The sequence below is a fragment of the Lithobates pipiens genome, unplaced genomic scaffold (genome assembly GCF_037356315.1).
Source record: "Lithobates pipiens isolate NorthernLeopardFrog02 unplaced genomic scaffold, aLitPip1_a1.2 Scaffold_16, whole genome shotgun sequence".
NCBI classification, from domain to species: Eukaryota; Metazoa; Chordata; class Amphibia; order Anura; family Ranidae; genus Lithobates; species Lithobates pipiens.
The window spans coordinates 39,327,064-39,353,902 of NW_027507748.1; the positions used below are offsets into that span (position 1 = coordinate 39,327,064).

General features: G+C 44.1%; 1 protein-coding gene across 2 annotated transcripts in view; it reads right to left on the minus strand.

The window, feature by feature from the left end:
- The window catches only part of LOC143984228 (apovitellenin-1-like), a 71,457-nt gene that overhangs the window by 15,341 nt on the left and 29,277 nt on the right, over positions 1-26,839 (minus strand). For both annotated transcript variants that reach the window (XM_077484514.1, XM_077484513.1), the window contains 2 exons: positions 26,002-26,069; positions 16,935-17,097 (listed from right to left, as the gene is read on the minus strand). In XM_077484514.1, coding sequence (XP_077340640.1) covers positions 16,935-17,097; positions 26,002-26,053 — 215 coding nt within the window. In that variant the 5' untranslated portion in view covers positions 26,054-26,069. The remainder of the gene's footprint in view (positions 1-16,934; positions 17,098-26,001; positions 26,070-26,839) is intronic.

Consider the following 26,839-nt stretch of genomic DNA (forward strand, 5'->3'; position numbering starts at 1 on the left):
GGGCCCGATCGGGCCCCCGCCCGGTGCCTGCGGCGGTCGGTATCCGTGCAGGAGCGATCGGTGATGAGGAGGCGGCCATTCATTCATGGCCACCCCCTCACGATCGCTCCTGACGAATGGGAGTGAAGCATTGCATCACTTCCTCTCCTGTAATGTAAACACAGGAGAGGAAGTGATGTAATCTCTCCTCCGTGTCGGTATTTTTCGTTCCGGCACAGAGGAGAGAGCATCGGTGAGTTGCACAAACACTACACTAACAGTAGAACACGCCAGGCACACTCACACCCCCCCTTTAGCCCCCGATCACCCCCCCAATTACCCCTGCCCCCCCAGTCACAGTGACACTAATGCATTTTTTTTTTTTTTTGCATTGGTGTCATTTGTGACTGTAATAACTGTAGTGCAAATCACATCCGATCTCTGCGATTCGAGTTCAGCCATTCGCCGCACCCGCCGCAAATTCGCACGGGACCCTTTTTTTGGTCCGCAGCAGAATCGGATCGCATGGGTGTTCACACCATGCGATCCGAGTTTGCAGATCGCACTGCGATATGCGAACTGATCTGGGGGTGTCATTAACATTTCACTGACACTCCTAGCAGTTCGCATAGGGCAGTGTGAACTGCCGCCGGGAGGCATGCGATGCGGGAACCCGCCGCGGATTTGTGGCATTCCCGCATCACTCCAGTGTGAACCCAGCCTAATAAGCGATCATTTTTCTGATCGCTGTATTAGTGTCACAGGTGACGCTAGTTAGGCAGGTAGGTATTTAGGTTCGCCGCAGCTTTTTATAGCACCAGGGACCCCCATATACTACCGCATAAAGCCCCCTGATTGCCCCCTAGTTAACCCTTTCACCAGTGATCACCATATAACTGTTACAGGTGACGCTGGTTGGTTAGTTATTTTTTTATCGTTTCAGGGCACCCGCCATTTATTACCTAATAAAGGTTTAACCCCCTGATCACACGGCGGGTGTCATTTGTGACTGTAATAACTGTTAGGGCAGTTAGGGTTAGCCCCCTTTAGTTCTAAGGTACCCCCCTAACCCCCCCAATAAAGGTTTAACCCCGTGATCACCCCCCATCGCCAGTGTCACTAAGGCTGGGTTCACATTGCAGCGGTTTATGAGAACGGATGTGATTCGCACCGCACTGCAGTGCAAATGACATCCGATCTCTGTGCGATTCGAGTTCAGCCATACAGATAGTATGGCTGAATTCGCGTTGCACCCGCCGCACCCGCCGCACCCGCCGCAAACTCGCACGGGACCCTTTTTTTGGTCCGCAGCAGAATCGGATCACATGGGTGTTCACACCATGCGATCCGAGTTTGCAGATCGCACTGCGATATGCGAACTGATCTGGGGGTGTCATTAACATTTCACTGACACTCCCAGCAGTTCGCATAGGGCAGTGTGAACTGCCGCCGGGAGGCATGCGATGCGGGAACCCGCCGCGGATTCGTGGCGTTCCCGCATCGCTCCAGTGTGAACCCAGCCTAATAAGCGATCGTTTTTCTGATCGCTGTATTAGTGTCACAGGTGACGCTAGTTAGGCAGGTAGGTATTTAGGTTCGCCGCAGCTTTTTATAGCACCAGGGACCCCCATATACTACCGCATAAAGCCCCCTGATTGCCCCCTAGTTAACCCTTTCACCAGTGATCACCATATAACCATGTCTGGAGGAGATAAAGGAGTGGATGGAACAACATTTCTTGCAACTAAATAGCTCCAAAACTGAGTTTATTATGATTGGAACATCTCACCAGATTAAATCATCGCTGATAACAAGTATTGCCTTTTCAGGCTCTAAAATTCCAGTTTCGTCTGTTGTCACTAATCTTGGTGTAAAAATGGATTCCCAACTCACTTTTGAAGCTCATATAAATCAAGTATGCAAGACTTCTTTCTACCACCTTCGTAATATCTCTAAACTTCGTCCTATCCTTTCTTTTTCCGATGCTGAAAGATTGATTCATGCCTTTCCTTCTCCAGGCTGGATTATTGCAACGCACTTCTCATTGGGATTCCGAGAAAGAGCATGCAGAGGTTGCAATACGTTCAAAACTCTGCAGCGAGGATCCTAATGAGAGTGCGGAAGCATGAGCATATCACTCCAATTTTAAAATCTCTTCATTGGCTGCCGGTCTCTACAAGGATTGAGTATAAGGTCTCTCTTCTTGTGCATCAATGCATACATGGACAAGCTCCACCTTATCTTAAGGAACTTCTTAGATTGCAAAATCTACCGCGTTCCCTTCGCTCAACTAATTTGAATTGTTTAGAGGTTCCAAAAACTAGGTTGAAAACCATGGGAGATAGGGCTTTTTGTGCTGCTGCCCCACGTCTGTGGAATGCTTTGCCTGATAGTCTGAGGGTTTCTCAGTCTACTGAAAATTTTAAAAAGGGGTTGAAGACTTTTCTTTTTAGCAAATGTTTTGTAAATTAAGCGGTTTGTTTGTTTTTATTGTAATTATGTAGCACTTTGAGGTCTTTTGATGGAAAGTGCATTATAAATAAAATTTATTATTATTATTATTATTATTATATAACTGTTACAGGTGACGCTGGTTGGTTAGTTATTTTTTTATAGTTTCAGGGCACCCGCCATTTATTACCTAGTCTCACTAGTGTACCCGTAAATTTAGGGGTGTCTACTTTCCAAAATGGGGTCATTTGGGGGGGTTTGTGCCATCTTGGCATTTTATGGCCTTCAAAACTGTAACGCCCTTAGAAAGCCTGAAGGCGGTGCTTGGTTCTCGGGGCCCCGTACGCGGCTAGGCTCCCAAAAAGTCCCACATATGTGGTATCCCCGTACTCAGGAGAAGCAGCAGAATTTATTTTGGGGTGTCATTTCACATATGCCCATGGCATGCGTGAGCAATATATCATTTAGTGACAACTTTGTGTAAAAAAAAAATAAAAAAAAAAGTTTGTAATTTTCCCGCAACTTGTGGCAAAATATAAAATATTCCATGGACTCAACATGCCTCTCAGCAAATAGCTTGGGGTGTCTACTTTCTAAAATGGGGTCATTTGTGGGGGTTTTGTGCCATCTTGGCATTTTATGGCCTTCAAAACTGTAATAGGTAGTGAGAAGTGAAATCAAAAAATTACTCCCTTAGAAAGCCTGATGGCGGTGCTTGGTTTTCGGGGCCCCGTACGCGGCTAGGCTCCCAAAAAGTCCCACATATGTGGTATCCCCGTACTCAGGAGAAGCAGCAGAATTAATTTTGGGGTGTCATTTCACATATGCCCATAGCATGTGTGAGCAATATATCATTTAATGACAACTTTGTGTAAAAAAAAAAATCATTATTCAATCGCTTGAGGCAAAAAAATAAAATATTCAATGGGCTCAACATGCCACTTATCAATTTCCTTAGGGGGTCTACTTTCCAAAATGGGGTCATTTGGGGGGGTTTTGTACTGCCCTGCCATTTTAGCACCTCAAGAAATGAGATAGGCAGTCGTAAACTAAAAGCTGCGTAAATTCCAGAAAACGTACCTTAGTTTGTAGATGTGACAACTTTTGCGCAAACCAATAAATATACAGTTATTGACTTTTTTTTTTACCAAAGACATGTGGCTGAATACATTTTGGCCTAAATGTATGACTAAAATTGAGTTTATTGGATTTTTCTAATACCAAAAAGTAGAAAATATCATTTTTATTCAAAATTTGCGGTCTTTTTACGTTTATATCACAAAAAATAAAAATCGCAGAGGCAATCAAATACCATCAAAAGAAAGCTCTATTTGTGGGAAGAAAAGGACGCAAATTTCGTTTGGGTACAACATTGCATGACCGCGCAATTACCAGTTAAAGCAGCGCAGTGCCAAAGTGTAAAAAGACCTCTGGTCATTTACCAGCAAAATGGTCCGGTCTGAAAGTGGTTAATTACTGCCATGTCCGATTCAGGGATCAGGTCTGCCTGTATGTCGTTTATCGGTTCTGGCTCCTTGTGCGGGAGCCTTTCATTTGTTGTTTCAATACTTTTTCCCTCTGCTGTTTTTTGCTGTTTTGTTGTGTAGGTAAATTTGGTCGGACGGTGGTGTCGGATACTCCTTCCCCCACCCCCTCCTTTTCTAAAAAAAGTAACAACCTTCTGAGCGTTTTCCTCATCCAAATCATCTGAGGATCTTTTTTAGGTGTTGTGTGACGCTGAACCATCAAAATTATTTCATCTGAGGATCTATTTAGTCTATTTATAGATTGTGACCTATTCCCTTTTTTTAAATGAGCTGCTCCGGTTCCTCCTATTAGTTAAATCAAAGATGTCTCCAGTTTCAAAATCCTGAGTATCTCTTCTATATTTAGATTGTTTAATCATTTTTAAGTTATGTAGGTTAAATGGAGGTACTAATGAGAGATTAGGACCGTTGTCTGGTCATAATTATCCCCATTTCCAATTACTGCTACTTTGATGACCATACATGTGCAGATTTCCGAGAGATTTTTATCTCATGCTTCCAAATAGAAGCGTATTATTGGTACAATTTGATCATACTCGGTATATCCCCACATGTATGGCCATAGGAGGCGCCTCTATCTGTTTTATTGTTGTATGTATGAGTATGTCTGGTTTGGTTTGTTGAAAGTCAGGGTGTATGAACTGTGCAGATAAGGATGATCTTTGGCAGAGGCGTAACTAGAAACCTCAGGGCCCCGATGTAAGAAATCAGGAAGGGCCCCCCCCCCCCCCCGAAAAGCATGATTTTGATACTATATTTTTTTCCACTGTAGAACAAAGTAAAACATTTCTGTGCAGCCTGTGTCCCGAGTGAAACCTGTGTCACCAGTGCAGTGGTGGTACTGGAGGGGGGTGGCGGTGGTCCTGGAGGGGGATGGTGGTCCTGGAGAGGGGTGGTGGTCCTGGAGGTGGGTGGCGGTGGTACTGGTGGGGGATGGTGGTCCTGGAGAGGGGTGGCAGTGGTACTGGAGGTGGTGGCGGTGGTGGTACTGGAGGGGGGCAGGTGGTGGCACTGGAGGTGGGTGGCGGTGGTGGTACTGGAGAGGGATAGTGGTCCTGGACAGGGGTGGCGGTGGTACTGGAGGGGGATGGTGAACTGTGCAGGTAAGGATGATCTTTGGGTCATCTTTGGTTAATGTTGTGTAAACATCTAGGATCGATTGATGCAATTCAATCAAGGTTTATTGTTTTATGTATAGAAAGAAATAAAAATATTTTTGCTATTAATCAAATGTCCTATGTGTTCACCGAAACCTAAGGTAGCTACTTTTCTTTTTTCCTGGTGTTGGTACGCAAGTTAAAAGCGGGACACAACAGCAGGGGAAAAGTCTCTTTTCTTTCTTTTTTTATGTTTAAATGTTCACCTTGAAAGTGACTGTAAGTTGATGATTCTCTATCAAATTATACTCTCTCAATACATTTATGATTATATTTCTGTTATGTCTGACCCCTGTGTTTACATTAATAGACATTGGATATCTGCTCCCTTCCTGATGAAGGAGTTGTATTTTAAACTCTGAAATGCGTAGGGTGAAGCTCTTCTATTGTTATCTTATCCTTACAAGTTGATAGTCATTCATGTTATAATTTTTTCCACGATAATGTTTTTACCAATGGGTGTACAATAAAAGTACATATATTTTAAATATACTTCAATTGACTTGTGTCAAAGTGCATTTAAATTCCCGCCCCCAGGGCATTTCTCTGTTCTTCATTACCTAGGGACGTGGCACCCTATAGAGTTAATCACTGAAATTCTTTGAATAAGAAGATTCTTATTCAGGATTCTTGTGTTCCGTGAATTTTTGAGTGATGTTGCGGACTACTGTCCAAAAGTGTTTCAATTTAAGGCAAGACCAAAATATATGAAGGAGCGTACCTCTGTACTACTGACATCTCCAGCAGCAATCTGTAGTGTTTGGGTAGCACTTTGGTGGTATTATCTCTGGCTTCTGTTGAGGGGATGAAACACACTTAGTCTAAGTGGTAGCTGGTGCGCTAATCGGGTAGCTAGGATCTTCGTGAAAAGTTAAGGTCAACATTTAGGAGAGAAAAGGGTCTGTAGCTACCACAGGAGGATGGACCCTTATCTCTGTATGGATAACTGAGATGCGAGCTTACCCTAGGTAAATCCGTATCCTCACAAAGTGCGTTAAACAGTTTCACCATATACAGGCCCAAAGTCGATAGAAGCATCTGATATTATTGTAGAGTGAAGCCATCAGGACTCGGGGGCCTTCCCTGGTTTCATCCCACCCACTGCCTGTTGTAGTTCCTCTAATCTAATGGGGGATTCTAGTTTTTCCGCACTTCAGTGGGAAGCTGAGGGAGTTGAGACGAGGAGATGTAATCTTCTATGGAGGCCTGAGAGGGCGTTGCATCTGGGAGATTATATATGGTCGAATAGAAATCTCTGAATTCCCGTGCCATCTGATTAGGTAAAACAGCTTTGTGGCCCTTGGAAGACACTATTTGGGGAATATACGTGGTAAGCTAATGGTCCCTAACTGCTCTAGCTAAAGTTTTCCCTCGTTTATTGCCAAACTCATATCTTATCTTACGGTAATATTGAAGAGCTGCTTTGGCCTTATAATGTAATAAATCCATAGTTTGACGGAGTGACAAAAGTTCACGTTCTAGCGAAGATGTCTGTTAATATTTAGATTCCATTTCTTGTATTTTGTCAAGGAGCAAAGTTTAAGCCTATTTTTCCTTATGCTTAATAAAAAGATAAGAAGATATATTATATTTACTTGTTTTAACCACTTCAGCCCTGGAAGATTTAATGACCTTAATGGCCTCAGGCTCAAATCACGTGCTTCAAAAAAAAACATTGAAATCAATGCTCCAGGTGCCCTGCACGTAGATTAGGGGCCGAGCACATGGGTTGGGGGGGCAGCGCCCATGCGCCTTGCATAAGCGACCGCCACTGGTGAAAAAAGTGGCCCTCTAATCGAATGAGGGACCTAATAAATGGAACCCAAAACCAACTCTAAAAAGAAAACTTTAAAAAGTCCAAATAACTTTTCTTATGTAGCAAGGCCCCAGGCCTCCTTTAATCTGAGAACCTCCTGGGACAGCTGACATCCTTCTGTATAGAGTGGGTTGCAAGACATGGTGGGTGTAATGCAAGATAGATTCTTGGGCAGACACTTCTTGAATGCAAAGAGATTTATTTTTCTCTTGAACTGAACTGTGGGAGAGAGGGTTTAGGGCCAGGACACCCTTTTGGTAGTTTCAATGTTAACTGGCAGACTCCGAGACTTCAACAGGTAGACAGTTATGCAGGAAAAGGCATCCAGCGGGACACCACATCTGCATATGTAGGTGTGCTGTCTCCTTTGGCAGCAGTCTTATAACAGTTTCTAACACAAGCTGTAGCAAACTCCTTTACTTCTTCCACAATCACTTCTGGAAGATTTTTAACCCGCTGAGCCCCCAGTCTCTCTCACTAGACTTGCTGATTCACTGTCACTGAATCCTTTGAGCTCTTCCAATCAGGTTACTCAGTACCTTCCTCAAGTGTCACCCCCACTTACCTGCTGGGTCCCTGGCTTGGTACTTCAGATACTTCTCAAGCGTCACCCCACTGGCTGGGTCGCTGGCTTGGCACCTGCTGAAGTTTCCAGATTCTTCACCATCCCCGGTTGGTGAGAATACTGCCCTGGTACTTGCTTCAGCTACTCACAGTGGTCCCTGGTAATAAAGTGATTGGTCCCTTAGTGGCGACAGCTTCCCCTCTACCTTCGATCATGACAGGTTCTCCGGCCGGCAGAACCGTTACTTCTGGTTGGACTGCAAGCTGCAATCCCAACCCTACTCTGCTCTCCTGCTTCTGGATAGACCCTCAGACAGCCTAGCAGCCAGATGTGCCCAGGATAGTCCCAAACTCCAGCCTAGCAGCCCGGGCATTACAGCACACGTCCACCCAGACAGCCGTCCAGGTGGCACAGAACAACGATCACCTGACCCCAACCAAATATGTAGGTTTTTCCAGCAGGCAAAAGGATTCAAGAAAACCCCTACCCATTGGCTGAGATACCACACATACTCCTATTCTGTCCTTGCATTGCCCTTGTCTTATCTAATGTCACCAAGTGCCCGGCCACCTAGTGACAGAAGAGAAAAGTGCAGCAATTATAGACTTAGGGTGAAACCAATTAATCCCTAACAATTGGCAACTATATCTGCCAGGTAAATTTAGGAGTAACCCTGCCTAAACATCAGGGTGCTGCACTTAAATAAAGAATGCAAAAAAAAAAAGTCCAAAGAAGTCCATAATTCTCCTTGTATACAATGTTCCAGAACACACTGCGTTAAAAGGGCATCCTTTACACACACCTCCTCTCCTACAACTCCCAAGAGAGTAAAATAAAACAGATGTGACAATCCAGTGTAGTATGGAATACTTTAATAATAAGCAAGGAAGACAATCAGCCACTTACAGGAATGAGGGAACAAAAATGTGTGGATGCAATCACAGGATAACCTACTTCGAACCCCAAACATTATATATATATATACACATACATACACATATATATATCAGAGGCCCTAGGGAATAAAATGATGGGTGTTGCAATTTTTTATGTCACACGGTATTTGCTAAGTCGTTTTTTAAAACAAATTTGAAAATTGTTGGGTAAAAAAAATACACTTTAGTGAATTTTAATGCACAAAAGCACAATATAACACCCAACTGTTTGGTAAAATATAAAAGATGATGTTTCCCCGAGTAAATAAATACCAAACATGTCACGCTTTAAAAAACTGCATACTCCTGTGGAATGGTACAAAGCTGCGGTACCTAAACATCTGTTTAGGTCAGTGGTCATCAACCCCGTCCTCAGGGCCCACTAACAGGCCAGGTTTTATGTATTACCTTGCTGGAGATGCAGACTAGAATACTGCAATCACTGAGCAGCAAATGATATCACCTGTGATGTATTTCAGTTATCTTGCAAACCTGGCCTGTTAGGCCCCTTTCACACATGCGGACGATATGTCCGTATTTCATCCATCCGTTTGCGGATGAAATACGGACATACATTCATCCCTATGGGATAGCGGGTGTCTGCGGATGAGCATCCGCAGACACCCGATTTCGTCCGCCTCCGCAACAGTCCCATTCTGCAGACGGAGGAAAATCCTATTTTTCTATCCGTCTGCAGAGCGGATCGGACTAACACGGACAGACGGTCCGTGCTCGTCCGATCCCCATAGAGGAGAGCGGAGAGCTGACAGGGCGGTCCCCGCACACAGACCGCCCTGTCCGCAGCCGGCTCAGTGGGGACAACGGAGCGATCCCCGCTGAGCGAGCGGATCTTCACGGGGCGGATCATTACTGATCCGCCCCGTGTGAAAGAGGCCTTAGTGGGCCCTGAGGACAGGAGTTGACGACCACTGGTTTAGGTGATTCTTTAACCACTTCAGCCCCGGACCATTTGGCTGGCCAAACACCAGAGCACTTTTTGCGATTCGGCACTGCGTCGCTTTAACTGACCATTGCGCGGTCGTGCGAAATGGCTCCCAAACAAAAATGGCGTCCTTTTTTCCCCACAAATAGAGCTTAGCGACAATTTTGAAAAACAAAAACGCAGTCTTTTTTTACTTTTTGCTATAATAGATATCCCCCAAAAATATATATAAAAAACATTTTTTTCCTCAGTTTAGACCGATACATATTCTTCTACATATTTTTGGTAAAAAAAATCCCAATAAGCGATTATTGATTGGTTTGCGCAAAATATATAGCGTCTACAAAATAGTGGATCGTTTTATGGCATTTTTATTAATATTTTTTTTTTTACTAGCAATGGTGGCGATCATCAATTTTTATCGTGACTGAGACATTATGACGGACACATCGGACACTTTTGGCGCTATATTTATACAGCGATCAGTGTGATTAAAAATGCATTGATTACTGTGTAAATGTGACTGGCATGGGTTAACCACTAGGTGACGCTGTAGGGGTTAAGTGTGTCCTAGGGGGTGACTCTGACTGTGGGGGGGGGGCGTGGCTACGTATGACACATCACTGATCACCGCGCCCGATTGCAGGGAGCTATGATCAGTGTCCTGTCTCTAGGCAGAACGGGGAAATGCTTGTTTACATTAGCATTTCCCCATTCTTCCTCTCCGTGAGACGATCGCAGGTGTCCCCGCTGACATCGAGTCTCTGGGACCGGCGATCCTACTCAGGGAGCTTGCGGAGGGTGCACAGCGGCAAATTCAAAGGGATGTACAGGTATGCCCATTCGCACAGCCGTGCCTTTCTGTCAATGCATATCTACATGCGGCGGTCGGCAAGCGGTTAAAAGCCTTTACACAGGGGTCTCAAACTGGCCAGCTGTTGCAAAACTACAAGTCCCATCATGCCTCTGCCTGTGGGAGTCATGCTTGTAACTGTCAGCTTTGCAATGCCTCATGGGACTTGTAGTTTCGCAAAAGCTGGAGGGCCGCCAGTTTGAGACCCCTGCTTTACAGGTTACCAGTTTAGAGTTACACAGGAGGTCTGGTGCTAAAATTATTGTTCTCTCTCTGACGTTCACAGCAATAGCTCACATATGTGGTGTGATTGCCGTTTACATTGCGTGCGGGACTGACGCACGTGCTCGCATTTGCACGCAATCAGGAGGGGGATGGGGGACATTTTTTTTCCAAATAAATATGTGAAATGTGTGGGGTACATTTGTACGGCGCCCCCCTGAGTCAATACCTGGTAGACAGGGCCCGATTAACATAGGGGCTATTGGAGCTGCAGCTCCAGGCCCCTTTCTCAAGCTAGGCCCATTTGCCCAAAAAAAAAAAAATAAATAAAAAAAAAATAAATAAAGATTGACTTCGAGGATTGTAGCTCGGTAGGTAGATAGCTAAAGACCCACTCCAGCACTGGTTAAAATATGGGGCTGCTATCTTCTATGGTTCCGGAGATACGGGGCTCCTTGTACAGCCTGTCAGAAGCTACATACAGAGCGGCAGTATAAATACAAGCTGGAACACTCTACAGCAGACGGAGAGGATGACCTCACAGAGCTTATAATAATTATTTGTAGATAACTTATGATAATTAACCCCTTGCCACCCAGGCCCATTCTGAGACTTCTCTCCTACATGTAAAAATCATCATTTTTTTATGCTAGAAAATTACTCAGAACCCCCAAGCATTATATATTGTTTTAGCCGACACCCTATGGAATAAAATTGTGGTCTTTGCAACTTTTTATGTTACATGACATTTGCGCAGCAATTTTTCTAACTTTTTTTTTGGAAAGAAACTGTTTCATTCATTAAAAAAACCCACTAAAGTTAGCACGATTTTTTGTTGTGTACTAAGCGATGCTTTACATTTTTTTACAGGTTACATGTTTATAGTTACAGAGGAGGTCTAGTGCTAGAATTATTGCTCTCGTTCTAACGATCGTGGCGTATGTAACCTGTGTGTATCTGGCTCTGATACTAACCAGTGCCTACCCAGGGACTAACTAGTATCTCTCCCCAGCCTGTCCCCACACACCCTCTCACCTGCTGACCTGTGAATGGGGGAATCACTCCCGCAGTGTTATTGTGTTCTGCCAGTCAATACAATGATTAGTGTTGCCAACTATAGCTGGCAGCACTGATTGTTTTGGGGAAAACCTGACAGGCTGGTTGTACTCAAGTCGGTTAATAGGTTGACTTGTGTAAAACCAGCTAGCCCATACATAGATCGACTATGGCTGGTCTCTGCTTAATTGGTGTAATTTCAATCCATGTATGGCCCGATTAACCACTACGCAGTCCCTAAACATCCTTCCACAAACCTTTACATTTTTCCTTCCCAGATTACTTCATCCTCCTCTCCCATACATAGTGCCCAGTGTCATACCCTACACACTCCTCTCCTGTACATACTACTCACTGTCATACCCTCCATACTCCTCTCCTATACATAGTGCCCACTGTCATACCCTCCACACTTCTCTCCTATACATAGTGCCCACTGTCACACCCTCCACACTCCTCTCCTGTACATACTACTCACTGTCATACCCTCCATACTCCTCTCCTATACATAGTGCCCAGCGTCATACCCTCCCTCCACACCCCTCTCCTGTAATTACTGCTTACTGTCCTACTCTCCACACTTCTCTCCTGTACATAGTGCCCACTGTCATACCCTCCACACTCCTGTACATATTGCTCACTGTTATACCCTCCACACTCTTCTCTTATACATAGTGCCCAATGTCATACCCTCTACACTCCTCTGCTGTGCATACTGCCCACTGTCATACCCTTCACACTCCTCTCCTGTACATAGTGCCTTCTGCCATACCCTCTGCACTCCTCATGTACATAGTGCCCACTGTTAGACCCTCCACATTCCTCTCCCTCACCTGCACATACTTCCCACTTTTATACCATCCATACTCCTCCCCTATGCCTCTTACCCACAAAAACTGTTCTTTAAAATTATACTGAATATCCTCAATGTTACCAGCTCTAGAATGGGCACTTTTTTGTCAGTTCAACTAAAGGAAATCTCACAGTCCTCATATTTATTCTGCCCCATTATTAGTATTTATTTAATTTTGTAATTACTATTGTGATGTATAGAAGAACACGGGGGATGTCAGCTACTCTAAATATAGCAATTGTAAAAAAGCATTCCTGAAAATATTTTTGAAATGTTGACAACTATGCACTTAGGCACTGCCCAAGGGCCACAGGGTCAGTAGGGGGCCCCATGAGAGGCTCGTGATATTAAAGCGGTAGTAAACTTTTCGAACATTACTATTTTTAGAGGCCCTGGGGTAGGTTATGCCATAATGTACAAGTATGCCCAGCATATTAGCACATTAGGGTACACTTAAATTGTCAGACTGAGCCCTCCAGTGCTGTGCTGTGATAAATCCGGCAGGGCCCGGGCACTTCCATCTTCACCCGGACTTCCTTCTGGGTTCTGTGCCTTCGGTCACTTGCCTTGGACAGGCTGCATTGATGTCATTCCCACACATGCTCATGTGCATCTTCTCTCTCATCCCCCCCTTTCTCTCTCATCCTCGATCCCTTACCCCTCACACCTCTTTCATCCCCTTTCTCTCTCTCTCATCCTCCCTCTCTCTCTTTAATTTAATTTGTTATAACAAAAAAATGTTTGCATTTTTATTTACTTATTGTTTATAAAAGGCCCCACCAAAATCCTCAGCACAAGGCCCATGATGTTCTTAATCTGGCCCTGCTGGTAGAACCTTTGCACATCTAGAGAGGGACATTTCTTCCCATTCTTCTATGCAAAAATATCTCAAGCTCTGTCAGATTGGATAGAGAGTGTCTCTGAACAGCAATTTTCAAGTCTTACCACAGATTCTCAATTAGATTTAGGTCTGGACTTTGACTGGGGCATTCTAACAAATAAATATGCTTTGATCTAAACCATTCCATTGTACCTCTGGCTGTATGTTTAGGGTCGTTGTCCTGCTGGAAGATGAACCTCTGCCCCAGTCTCAAGTATTTTGCAGACTCTTATCCATCAGCAGCTCCTTTGCCATTAAAGTGGTTGCTTCCTTATACCCAGAGAAATGACTGGACTCAGATGATACACAGAGAGTAAGCAAAGCCTCCTACATAAGTTGGTACCTGTCTTCCTAAAGCCCTTTCTTCTCTACTTCTGTTCAAAGTGCTGAATTATAAAGCTTGTCTGAATTTTCACAAAAAAGGGGGCAGAGAGCTGAAGTTACACTCTGCAGGGAAGAGAGCTCTGAAAGCTGACACACCCCCTTCACATAGCCCACACTAACAGAGCTAAGGCTGTCAATCAACTGGAGCTCCTCCCCTGTCACCTTTTTTTCTCTTGGCGTCAGGCAGTGGCGGCTAGTGCTCAATATTTTAGGGGGGTGGAAAACAAACCTGTCCCCATCACTCCCACATAATGCCGTCAACCCCCCCCCCCTCCCCCACCGGCCAGCCCAGTCTTGGTACTCACATGTGATCAGCCATGTCCAATCACGGCTGATCAGGATGTAAAAGGAATAGATTATAGTTTATCGGCTTTTCCTCACTCGTGTCCGACAGATGCGAGTAGAGGAGAGCTGATCGGCGGGTCGCACAGTCCCCCCACGGATGCCCACCCAGGACAACCAGGATGCCGCCAGGGCCACCAGGGATGGCCACGACACAGGACCACCAGGTATGCCACCCTAGACCACCAGGGATATGATAATCAGTGTCCAGGCAGCTGCCAATCAGTGTCCATTCGCAATGTCTGCCAGTGCCAGTGCCACCAGTGATGCCTATCAGTGCAATATATCAATGTCAGCCATCAGTGCTGCCTTTCCATACCAATCAGTGTCACCTATTAGTGCCCAGCAGTGCCACCTATCAGTGCCACCCATAAGTATATATATATATATATATATATATATATATATATATTTGTATTAGAGGTCGACCGATATGGGTTTTTCTCTGGCCAATGCCGATGCTGATATTTAGAAATCATGGCGGCCGATAGCCGATATATGATGCCGATTTTTTTGGGCCGATATGTTAGGCCGATTTTTTTATTTTTATTTTTAATCCCCCTTGATCTCATAAAATCTAACACACCTTTCCCACTCGGACATTTTTAAGGCGCTTTTGGGCTAAAAATAGCGCCTGTAAAGTGCCTGCAAAATGGCTCCCCTGCAGTCTGTGTGAAAGACAGAGTGCTTTCACACTGAGTGCCCGTTCACACAGGGGTGACACGACATGCAGCGTGACTCACAGACGCGACCTGCACACGACTTCATCAGCGACTTGCAAAACGACGACTGTATAGAAGTCAATGCAAGTCGCCTGAAGTCGCCCCAAAAATAGTATAGGAACCTTTTTCTAAGTCGGAGCGACTTGAGTCGCTCCTATTAGAACGGTTCCATAGTACAGAACGGAGCGCGACTTGTCAGGCGACTAAGTCGCCTGACAAGTCGCGGTAGTGTGAACGGGCACTAAGGCGATGCGCTGGCAGGATCTTAAAAAAAGTCCTGCAAGCAGCACGTTTGGAGTGGTGTATACCGCTCCTCCACCACTCCTGCCCATTGATATGAATGGGCACCACTGCCGAAGCGCATGCAATGCGATTTGGCAGCGGTGCTTCACGGGCGCATTTTTACCTCTTCCTCGGCCACTAGCTGGGTTTTATGTGCCCCACTAGCAGCCAAATAGCGCCGCTAAAATGATGGTAAAGAGCCGCTAAAACTTGTGTTTTACCATCAACGCCTCCCCGCTCCAGTGTGAAAGCGGCCTTCATAAGTGATACAGAAAATTTCTTACATTTAAACATTTATTAAACAAAACAAACCTCCAATCAGTTTACTTGTATGTATGATTTAGATAAAAAAAAAAAAAAACTATATATTAAATAAAAACAGGTAGTCAAAACTTTTGGACGAAAAAAAAATGGGCTAACTTTACTGTTTTTAAATTTTTTTTTTTTTAAATAGTGTATTTTTTTCCCAAAAAAATGCATTTGAAAGACCTCTGTGCAAATGCCGTGTGACATAAAATATTGCAACAACCGCTATTTTATTCCCTAGAATCTCTGCTAAAAAATATATATAATTTTTGGGGGGTCTAAGTGATTTTCTGGCAGAAAATACAGGATTTTTACTTGTAAGCAACAAGTGTCAGAAAAGATTTAGTCTTTAAATGGTTAAACTTAGAAGTTCTACACACAGAGATGATTTCATTCATTGAAGTGTAAACATTTGTATCTTTTTGTTCTTTTCTTGGCAGCCTGCCCAGAGAGGAGGAAAGACGTTTCTATGACGACTCAGGCAACTTACACTGACTTCTATTACAGAAGTCATTTCCAAGTCCCGCTGTTCTAAATCGGCCTTTTTATCAGCACAATCGGCCGATGCCGATTAATTAAAAAACGGCAAATATCGGCCGGCCTCTAATTTGTATTATTATTTTTTTCCAACAAATATTCTATTTGTAGGAACAAAATGATAAAAATTTAGTTTGGATACAGTGTAGCATGACCGCGCAATTGTTGTTTAAAAAGTGACAGCGCTGACAGCTGAAAATTGGCCTGGGCAGGAAGAGGGTAAGATGGTCCTGCCATTAATTGTTAATGAAACCCTCACATATCTGCTGAGATGTGTGTATTTACATGCACCACAATTCGGGGTGCTGTGGCACCATGTTATTTTGAAAAAAGGTTCCACCTGCAATTTGCTTACCTTTACAGATCAGGATGATGTTAGGCTTAATGACCACAGTTATAGGCAGGACTTTCAAGCATGCCCCTTTACCTCTCCGGTGGACAGCATTCAGTAGAAGTGATGGTGGATATGACCTCAGGGGGGTACAATATACATAGGAATGGTGCCTCTATTTACTTATCAATGCTGCCAATCCGTGGCTGTTTACATATCAATGTAGGTTATTTACACGTAAACACAAGGTCTGCAGGTGTGTCATCTGTACATGGCAATAGGCAGAGCTGAGCAGCATTAGTAACAGAGCGTCACGCTGAGATATCGGGACACAGCACGGGACTAAAACTTCAAGGGACAAGGGAATTTAAACTGGGATAGTTGGCAAGTATGAGGCAGCTGCTTTGGGCCCCACAACAATGATGGGGCCCAGGGCAGCTGCCCCTTTTGCCCTGCTTTAAAGACGTCCCTGGTTGTAATCATTTGCTTTCCCATCATGGATGATCACAATAATTTGCCTAACATGCTTATTTGCTAAGACTGTCAGCTCCATCTGGTGGCCATAATGCAGTATTTTCCTGATTGAGGTATTTCTGTAGAATACCACATTACGGCCATTAGATGGAGCTGACGATTCTAGGAAATTGCAGTGATTATTTGTGATGGTGAATGTGTGTGTGAATGTTTCAGACATTTGTACAGTGAACTGAAAAAAACAAAAATAAAAATTGGCCCCTTAGTGTCCAAATGTATATCTATAAAGGTTAAGTCACCTTGTTTTCTGCACAGGATCCGACTCAAATATTCCCATAAGAAACTTTCCGGTGTCCGGAGATACGCTGTTCACAGCTTGGTAGATACCAAAGGCTATTGTGTCAGGGATGATGAGCCAGTCTCGTCTGACGTGTCGTTTGGAGACAGTTTTCCCTTCACTCCCTATTAGCAGAAGACAGAATTAAAGTGTTATAAAACTCAATACCAAAAATATAATATACCGCAGCTTACCAATCATTAGATGTGGTGGCTGCATTTGTTTCCTTTTTTTAAAGGCTTTTTTACCTGTTTTTACCTGGTGACCTGGCCAGTAACACACCTCCTGTATTAGAGTGACCCCACTCTGGTTGAAGGAGAACAGGGGGCACAGCAACATTGTTAATTTGTGGAGAGTAGGGATGAGCTTCGACTCAAACATTGCCTGTTCACCTGTTTGCCGAACAGTGAACAATTTGGGGTGTTCGCAGCAAATTCAAAAAGACGCGGAAAACCCTGTAAAAGTCTATCGGAGAATTCTAAAGTGCTAATTTTAAAGGCTTATATGCAAGTTACTGTCCTAAAAAGTGTTTGGGGACCCGAGTCCTGCCCCAGGGGACATGAATCAATGCAAAAATAAGTTTTAAAAATGGCAGTTTTTTCGGGAGCAGTGATTTTAATAATGCTTAAAGTGAAACAATAAAAGTGAAATATTCCTTTAAATTTTGTACCTGGGGGTGTCTATAGTATGCCTGTAAAGTAGCGCTTGTTTCCCGTGCTTAGAACTGTCCCTACACAAAGTGTCATTTCTGAGGAAAAAAGGTAATTTAAAAGCACTCGCGGCTATAATGAATTGTCAGTTCTTGGTAATATAGAGAACAGTCATTGATAAAAAAAAATTTAAAAATGTGTGGGGGTCCCCCCAAATTCAATTACCAGGCCCTTCAGGTCTGGTATGGATATTAAGGGGAACCCCATGTAAAACATTTAAAAAAAAAATACGTGGGGTTCTCCCCAAATATCTATACCAGACCCTTTATCCGAGCACGCATACCATTTCCCAGATCCCACCCCATTTCAAACAGGGGGGCTGGGATCTGGGGGTCTCCTTGTTAAAGGGGGCTTCCAGATTACGATAAGCCCCCTGCCCACAGACCCCCACAACCACCAGGCAAGGGTTGTGGGGATGAGGCCCTTGTCCCCATCAACATGGGGACAAGGTGCTTTGGGGAGCTACCCCAAAGCATCTTCCCAATGTTGAGGGCATGTGGCCTGGTACGGTTCAGAAGGGGGGCGCTCTTTCGTCCTCCCTCTTTTCCTGCGGCCTGCCAGGTTGCGTGCTTGGATAAAGGGTCTGGTATGGATTTTTGGGGGGAACTCCACCCCATTTTTTTTTAAATTTGGCGTGGAATTAGCCTTAAAATCCATACCAGACCTGAAGGGCCTGGTAAATTGAATTTGGGGGGGACCCCCACACCTTTTTTTTATATCAATGACTTTCAATTACTGTTCTCTGTATTACGGGGAGCCGACAATTCATTATAGCCGCGAGTGCTTTTAAATGACTTTTTTTCCTTCAGAAATGACACTTTGTGCAGGGACAGTTCTAAGCACGGGAAACATGCGCTACTTTACAGGCATACTATAGACACCCCCAAGGTACGAAATTTAAAAGGATTTTTACACTTTTATTGTTTCACTTTAAGCATTATTAAAATCACTGCTCCCAAAAAAACGGACGATTTTAAAACTTTCTTTTGCATTGATACATGTCCCCTGGGGCAGGACCCGGGTCCCCAAACACTTTTTATGACAATAACTTGCATATAAGCCTTTAAAATTAGCACTTTAGATTTTTCATGTTTGAGTCCCATAGATTTTAACGGTGTTCGCATGTTCTAACTAATTTATTGCCTGTTTGCATGTTCTGATGCGAACCGAACTGGGGGTGTGCGGCTCATCCCTATTGGAGAGGGGAGTGTTATCAGATTTAGATACACTTAGCCCTTGTACACACGGTCAGACATTCCGATGGACAATGTCCGATAGGACTATGTTGTCGGATAATCCGACAGTGTGTGGGCTCCATCGGACTGTTTCCGTCGGAGTATCCGACGGACCCCGTTTTCCAGCTGGGCTATAACATTTTCCGACAACATGATCCAATCGGACTTTGTCCGATCATGTGTAGAGAATTCCAATCGAACAAAGTGCCATGCATGCTCAGATCAAATTCCTAGACCAAAGCTATTGGCTACTAGCCTGAACGTAGTCATGTCCTAACGAAATAACGTCATCACGTTAAAGCGGAGGTCCACCCTAATTAACAGTCCTACGTCTATGTGATCCCCCCTTCCCTAATCGCTAGATATCCCCCTTACCTTTCTGATGTCTTCTTCTGTTTTCTTCTTCTTTCAAATTTCCTGCCTCTGGAGATTCCGGAAAGGGGCGGAGCCGCTGCGGAAATGGGCGGGGCTTCCGTGGCAGGTCAATTCTTCCTGTCGGCCGCAGGGGCTCCTGGGATCGTTGTTTTTATTTCCCAGGAGACTGTGCGGAGTCTGTACGGGGTGGGACTTCCTACGACGCCGCCCGTTGTGATGACAACCTGTGCAGTTGATAGCGGCGATACTGCGCATGGGCGAGATCGGCGCTCTAACGGGCGGTGCATGCTGGTCCATCAGCATGCCCGTATCCCGGAAGAGGATGCCTGTGGACTTCACATGCCCACAGGCAAAATGAAAACGATCAGGATGAAATTTTATAAGTTCTCCAATGCTGCCAAAACGGACAGACAATCGAGTTGAAAACAGAAGAAGTGAGTGCTATATTTAATACTATTATTGATTGTCATATTGCCAACAAAAAAAAAAGTTGCAGACAGTGGAATCCCGCTTTAAGTACGATTGGATTTTCTGACAACTTTGTCCGACTGTGTGTATGCAACAGTTTCAGACAAAATCCGTTGGACAACATCCGATGGATTTGGTTGTCGGTATGTCTGACCGTGTGTACAAGGGCTAACACATTGAAGCCAAACTCCAGTCCACAAGTAGTTACAGCAATTGTTTGTTTGTTTTTTTCTTTTGGGATATGAATAAACAAAAGCTGATCATTGTAAGTGTCCCTGTCAGCAGTGAATGTTTTGTCTCAAAACTCTTAGCTGATACATTTGCAGGAGAGCTTGTTCTGTTCAAAAACAACAGACTTACTAGCAGGATCACCTGGTGTAAGCAAAAGAAAGAAAAAAAAGACTAAAAATGAATGCAGCCACCACATCTAAGAATTGGTAAGCTGAAATATAATAAATTTTTGTTTTGGGTTTAAAACTGCTCTTAGACTTTAAGGAGGTTAATTTACTAAAGGAAAATAGGTTGTTCACTTTGCTTACTTTGCATGGGAATGAGGTGACACTCTTCTGACTTGTATCATCCAATCACATGCAAGAAAAAATGCTGTTTTGTTGGCTAACAAACTTGGAAAAACCTCTGACTCTAGGAGGATGTATGTGTGTGTGGGTGAGGAATGGGGGAAGGGGAGTAGTGAGATGGGATTAAAGTAGTTCTAAAGTCAAGACATTTTTTTTTACCTTCATGTATTCCCTGCATGAAGGTAAAAAATGTCCCAACATTTGTATCACCCCTTGAAATTTTCCAAATTTTGTCATGTTACAACTAAAAACGTAAATGTATTTTATTGGGATTTTATGTGATAGACCAACACAAAGCGGCACATAATTGTGATGTGGAAGGAAAATGATAAATGGTTTTCAAAATTGCTTACTCATAAAATTACCGTTCACACCATATATATATATAAAGAGACAGATTGGCATCATTATCAGTTTGAACAGAAAATGATACAACAAAACCTAATGGAATATGTCATCTTATATAAGGGCAGGGCTGCGTTTACCATGGCCTTCCAAGAGGACACCGTGGGTTGGTCTGAGGATGATTTCAGTAAAATTTCCTTTTTGGTATAAAAGAGGCTATGAGAAGCTTATGCCGCGTACACATGACCCGACTTTTCGTTGGACTAGGTCTGACGGTCTTCCCGATGGACTTTCATCTGAGGTCCGACGGACTTTCTGAATGAAACGGACTTGGCCACACACGACCAAGTCTGCTGGAAAGTCAGATCGTGTGTACGCGGCATTAGAGTGATGGGAACGCTGGTCGTCTTCATCAGGGATGCCCAATAAGGCCAAAGAGGGCGTAGGGATTACGTCAAGTTGTAGCTGGAGATTAATTTCATCAAAGACCACCTTCCAGTATGTCATTATGGAAGGGCATTCCTAGAACATATGTATATGAACCAAATTGGAGTTGACAGGGGGGACAGGTAGGCTCTCATTCCGGGAACATTCCCTGCAACCTTACAGGAGTGTAATATATCCGATAAAGACCTTCCAGCATTCTTAACAACTATTGAAAGTGGGATCTAAGCAAATGGGGCTGTGATGTCACTGGTTGTTAAGGACTCGTCGAGGACTGCACCTGCTGGCATTCCTAAAAACCTTTGAAAGCGGGATTCCCAGGCATATAAGCAAATGGGGCTGTGATGTCACTGGTTACTAAGGACTCATCTGCGACTGCACCTGCTGACATTCTTATCAACCATTGAAAGTGGGACTTCTGGGCATGTAAGGAAATGGGGTCGTGATGTCACTGGTTGCTAAGGACTTGTGAGGGATTGCACCTGTTGGCATTTTCAACAACCATTGAAAGCAGGATGCTGTCATGTATACCAGGAGTAGTAATATTTCTGTCATACATGATGTCTGGATGATCGATCAGGTACCTGGTGAAGACGGGAATGTTGTGAGGGCCTCTCGTGCACCTCCTGCCCAACACTCCGGAAGGTGGAGACTGTGTAGAGTGTGAAGGCAAGGAGTAGCACAAGTGCAAGAGTAGCTGGCTTATGACGTCCGCATTGTAAATGGTTGGAACTGTCCTCAGGGCCAGATGCAGAAGCAGCTTGGCACCAGAGCAGGGGGTAGTAGAAGAAGCTGGGAAGCAGGAGTTAGTCACAGGCAGGCAGCGTGGGGCTGAATCGGTAGGCAGTATAAGTCATGGAAGCAGGCCAAAGTCAGTAAAAGTTAATCAAAGCAGTACAGAATCATCAGACAAGACAAGTCCAGGAAGCAGGCCAAGGTCTATAAGAGCCGGGTAACATAGTACAGCAGGCAAAGGAGAGTCCAGTAATCAGGCTGAGGTCAGGGTTAACCAGATGAGCATGTAAGCAGAGGCAAAGGAGAAACCAGGTCATACATGGGTAGGCAAGTATAACAGATAAGGTCTCAGGAAACACAGGAGCAAACTGAAGACCATTCAGCTACTTCTCTCATTGACATATCAGTTTAAATAGGCCACACACATGGCAAACTGTCACAGTATGTCTAAAGTTGCCCCTTTGCCTGGAAGTGCGAGTGGCAAAATGGTCATGAGCATAAGGCTATAGTGGTTTCTGGAAATCTGGTTTACCTTATGATACCTCTGAAATGGTAAATGTTCAACCAACTGAACCTTACACTCATCCCACATTTCACCGGGAGGCTGTATGCTGCACCTATGGCTCCTTTACAGCCGCTATTTACACTCCATGTGAACTATGCGCCCTCTTGTGGCTGTGCCCATGAAGTCTTAGAATGGGACCACTAGTCAATGACAGATGCTAAGCATTAGTAAAAAGAAAACCGTTCCCTGTTCTGACCCGAGACCCCAGGACACAGCAGAGGGAAGTCTTTCAGTATTGGATTCCTTTGTGAATTTTCTCATTAGTCACATGACATCTCCAGGCACTGGGATCACAGGTCTGAATGGGGGAATAGGTATCTATATAATGCCCACCTGCAAGTCTCAGTGTGATCAATTCTAAACAGGGGAGTATCTCCACTTAGGGCCACCAGACCAATGTATATTATTTGTACTGGCCCAGAAGGCAGTTACCTTCTTCTCAACCCCATCCCTGTCCTTTCCTGATGGCGAACCCCCGCATGTCTGATTTTTAATCAGACATTGTATTCCTTATTCACTGTCACTCCACATAACTTCACCCAAGGCAAGCCTGATGTTTGCTGGATTTTCCTTTAGGGTCAAGCTCATAGTGACCACTCTGGAAAAGGGTGCCTTCTGGAAAAGGGTTAGGGATTGGCTGTCGTTTTGTCAACTAATTGTAGGAATCTGCTGCCCTCTACTATTTGAATTTATAAATTCCTCTAAATATATTATATATGCCCTTCCTGCCCATGGTTGTGGGCTCAAAAACCTCAGAAGGAGGAAGGGGGGAGAGAGAGAGAGAGAGAGAGAGAGAGAGAGAGAAAAGTCTCAGGAACATGTCCTGCCCATGCTGCTAATTACTGGACCAGAAGAGACTATTATAAACTATTAGAGGAAGGAACTAATGTGCAGAGTAAATAGGCTGACTTTCAGTGTCACGCCATGGTTACTACTGGTGAGAAGTTCTATTCCAGGCTGGTCAGACAACAGTTGGAGGATATCCCTGAGACTGCTGATCTTGTCTTCAGGTCTCTGACATAAAGACAGACACCACATCATCCCCAGGGTCCCCTACAACTGAACTTTTCTGCAACATTCATCTGGAGTTATCTCTATTAATAACCATATATACCTGGGTATATGTGCACAATTCTATCAGGATTCCTATGTGCAGTATCTCACAAAAGTGAGTACACCCCTCACATTTTTGTAAATATTTTATTATATCATTTTATGTGACAACACTGAAGAAATTACACCTTTCTACAATGTAATGTAGTGGGGGTACAGCTTGTATAACAGTGTAAATTGGCTGCCATTAATGTCTAAACCGCTGGCAACAAACGTGAGTACGCCCCTAAGTGAAAATGTCCAAATTGGGCCCAAAGTGTCACTGGAGTCCTCTTCCCCTCCTCCATGACGACATCATGGAGCTGGTGGATGTTAGACCTTGCGCTCCTCCACCTTTCATTTGAGGATGCCCCACAGATGCTCAATAGGGTTTAGGTCTGGAGACATGCTTGGCCAGTCCATCACCTTTACCCTCAGCTTCTTTAGCAAGGCAGTGGTCGTCTTGGAGGTGTGATTAAGGTCATTATCATGTTGGAATACTGCCCTGTGGCCCAGTCTCCGAAGGGAGGGGTTCATGCTCTGCTTCAGTATGTCACAGTACATGTTGGCATTCATGGTTCCCTCAATGAACTGCAGCTCCCCAGTGCCGGGAGGACTCATACAGTCCCAGACCATGACATTCCCACCACCATGCTTGACTGTAGGCAAGACACACTTGTCTTTGTACTCCTCACCTGGTTGTTGCCACACACGCTTGACACCATCTGAACCAAATAAGTTTATGTTGGGCTCATCAGACCACAGGACATGGTTACAATAATCCATGTCCTAAGTCTGCTCGTCTTCAGCAAACTTTTGTGGGATTTCTTGTGCATCATCTTTAGAAGAGGCTTCCTTCTGGGGCAACAGCCATGCAGACCAATCTGATGCAGTGTGCGGCGTATGGTCTGAGCACTGACAGGCTGACCCCCCACCCCTTCAACCTCTGCAGCAATGCTGACAGCACTCATACGTCTATTTCCCAAAAGACAACCTCTGGATATAATGCTGAGCACATGCACTCAACTTCTTTGGTCGACCATGGCGAGGCCTGTTCTAAGTGGAGCCTGTCCTGTTAAATAGCTGTATGGTCATGGCCACTGTGCTGCAGCTCAGTTTCAGGGTCTTGGCAATCTTTTTATAGCCTAGGCCATCTTTATGTAGAGCAACAATTATTTTTTTCAGATCTTCAGAGAGTTCTTTGCCATGAGGTGCCATGTTGAACTACTAGTGACCATTATGAGAGAGTGAGAGCGATAACACCAAATTTAACACACCTGCTCCCCATTCACACCTAAGACCTTATAACACTTAGGCCGCGTACACACGCGCGGACTGTTCGCCCAACTTTGTCCGTCCAACAGTTTCGGCAAACAGTCCGCTCAAAATTAGCATGGACGGACATGGCCACACACGACGAACGAACAGTTTGCTGAAACCGTGCGCGATGACGTGAACGGCACGTACGACGGGACGAAAAATACGACGTCCTATACACTGCATTATAACTTTCGGCGTGAAAATCCTTTCTGAGCATGCGCGCAACTTTGTTTGACGAACAAGCCTACACACGAGCGGACTGTTCGCTGAAACAAGGTTTCAGCGGACAGTTTTACGGAATTTCCGAAAAACCTTGTCCGTCAAACTGTCAGCTGAAACTGTCCGCTGAAAGCCCACACACGAGCGGACTGTCCACCCAAACACTGTTCAGCGGACAAAGTTGGGCGAACAGTCCGCGCGTGTGTACGCGGCCTAACAAGTCACATGACACCGGGGAGGGAAAATGGCTAATTATGCCCAATTTGGACATTTTCACTTAGGGGTGTATTCACTTTTGTTGATGTCAGATTAGACATTAATGGCTGTGTATTGAGTTATTTTGAGGGGACAGCAAATTTACACTGTTATACAAGCTGTACACTCACTACTTTACATTGTAGCAAAGTGTCATTTCTTCAGTGTTGTCACATGAAAAGATAGAAGAAAATATTTACAAAAATGTGAGGGGTGTACTCACTTTTGTGAGATACTGTATGTACTGGTATTATTCTCTTCTTATAGAAAGCTTGTAATATTTCTATACTGGTGTGCAGCTATATACTTAGGGCTAAAGATATTCTGGCTGCAGTGGTTCTTCTGCTCCAAAAACTTTGTTTAGATTACTGGATAATTTCCCAGGAAGGGGATCCCCTCTGTTCACAGAAGAGCCCTTGTCCCGGGTGGAAGCACTGCCATCTTTATTATCTAACACACTCTTCCACTTAGCAAAGGTTCTGGTTCTCTTATTTACCTACAGGTGTAGTGCAATGCTGTTTGGGGAGGGTCATTTCTCATAACCCCCCAAAAAGTACAGTATACATTAAACAATGCATATTATACATTTATAATTGAATAAATTTACTCAATATGCCAACATTTCATCAATGTGCAATGACATCTTTGCTTTCTATTGTACAACACATAGGGACATCCTGGATACTACCATTTAAAAGCAGAAGAAGGAGGAAGGTTGTGGCGATAACTGTCACCCGCATGGCTGAAACTGAAAACCTGAAACATAGTAAACAGAAAATTTAAATTGTGTAAAACAAATCTAGAATTAATATTGACAGCTTTCCAGCTCGTTGGCAGAATGTAGACATGGGCGCCGTCAATAAATTCATTTTGTTTCATTCCGTATTAAAATTAATTAGTATTTTGTAATTCGTGTCCGAAATTCAATTCGGATTCGTATGAAATACAAATTTTCGTTAGATTCTTAAACTTTTCGTAACAATTACGGATGTTCATTATGATGAATTTATCATTATGAGGGGCTCCCACCATCCCTATGCTGTGCTGACTTCCTGGGGTCTTTAACTTCATCTTAACGAATAATCGTAGTTAACGAACATTCTGTCCAATTCTGTTGTAACGGAATTTGGATCTGAAGTTTGTATACGAAATTTTGTACAAAATTTGCATGCATAAAAATTCATATTTCGGATTCGTACAAATGTACGAATTTCCAATTCGTACGAAACAATTGCACATGTCTAATGCCGCGTACACAATCGGAATTTTGGTCAGAAAAAGCTCTGATAGTTTTCCCGACTGAATTCCGAAAGGATTTTGCTCAAGCTGTCTTGCATACACACGGTGACACCAAATTCCGACCGCCAAGAACGCGGTGACGTACAACATGTATATCGGGACTAGAAAAAGGAAGTTCAATACCCAGTAGCCAATAGCTTCCATCTCATAGTTGAATCTGAGCATGCGTGCGTTTTTGCGCGTCAGAATTGCATACACACGATAGAAAGTTTTTCCGTCTGAAAAAT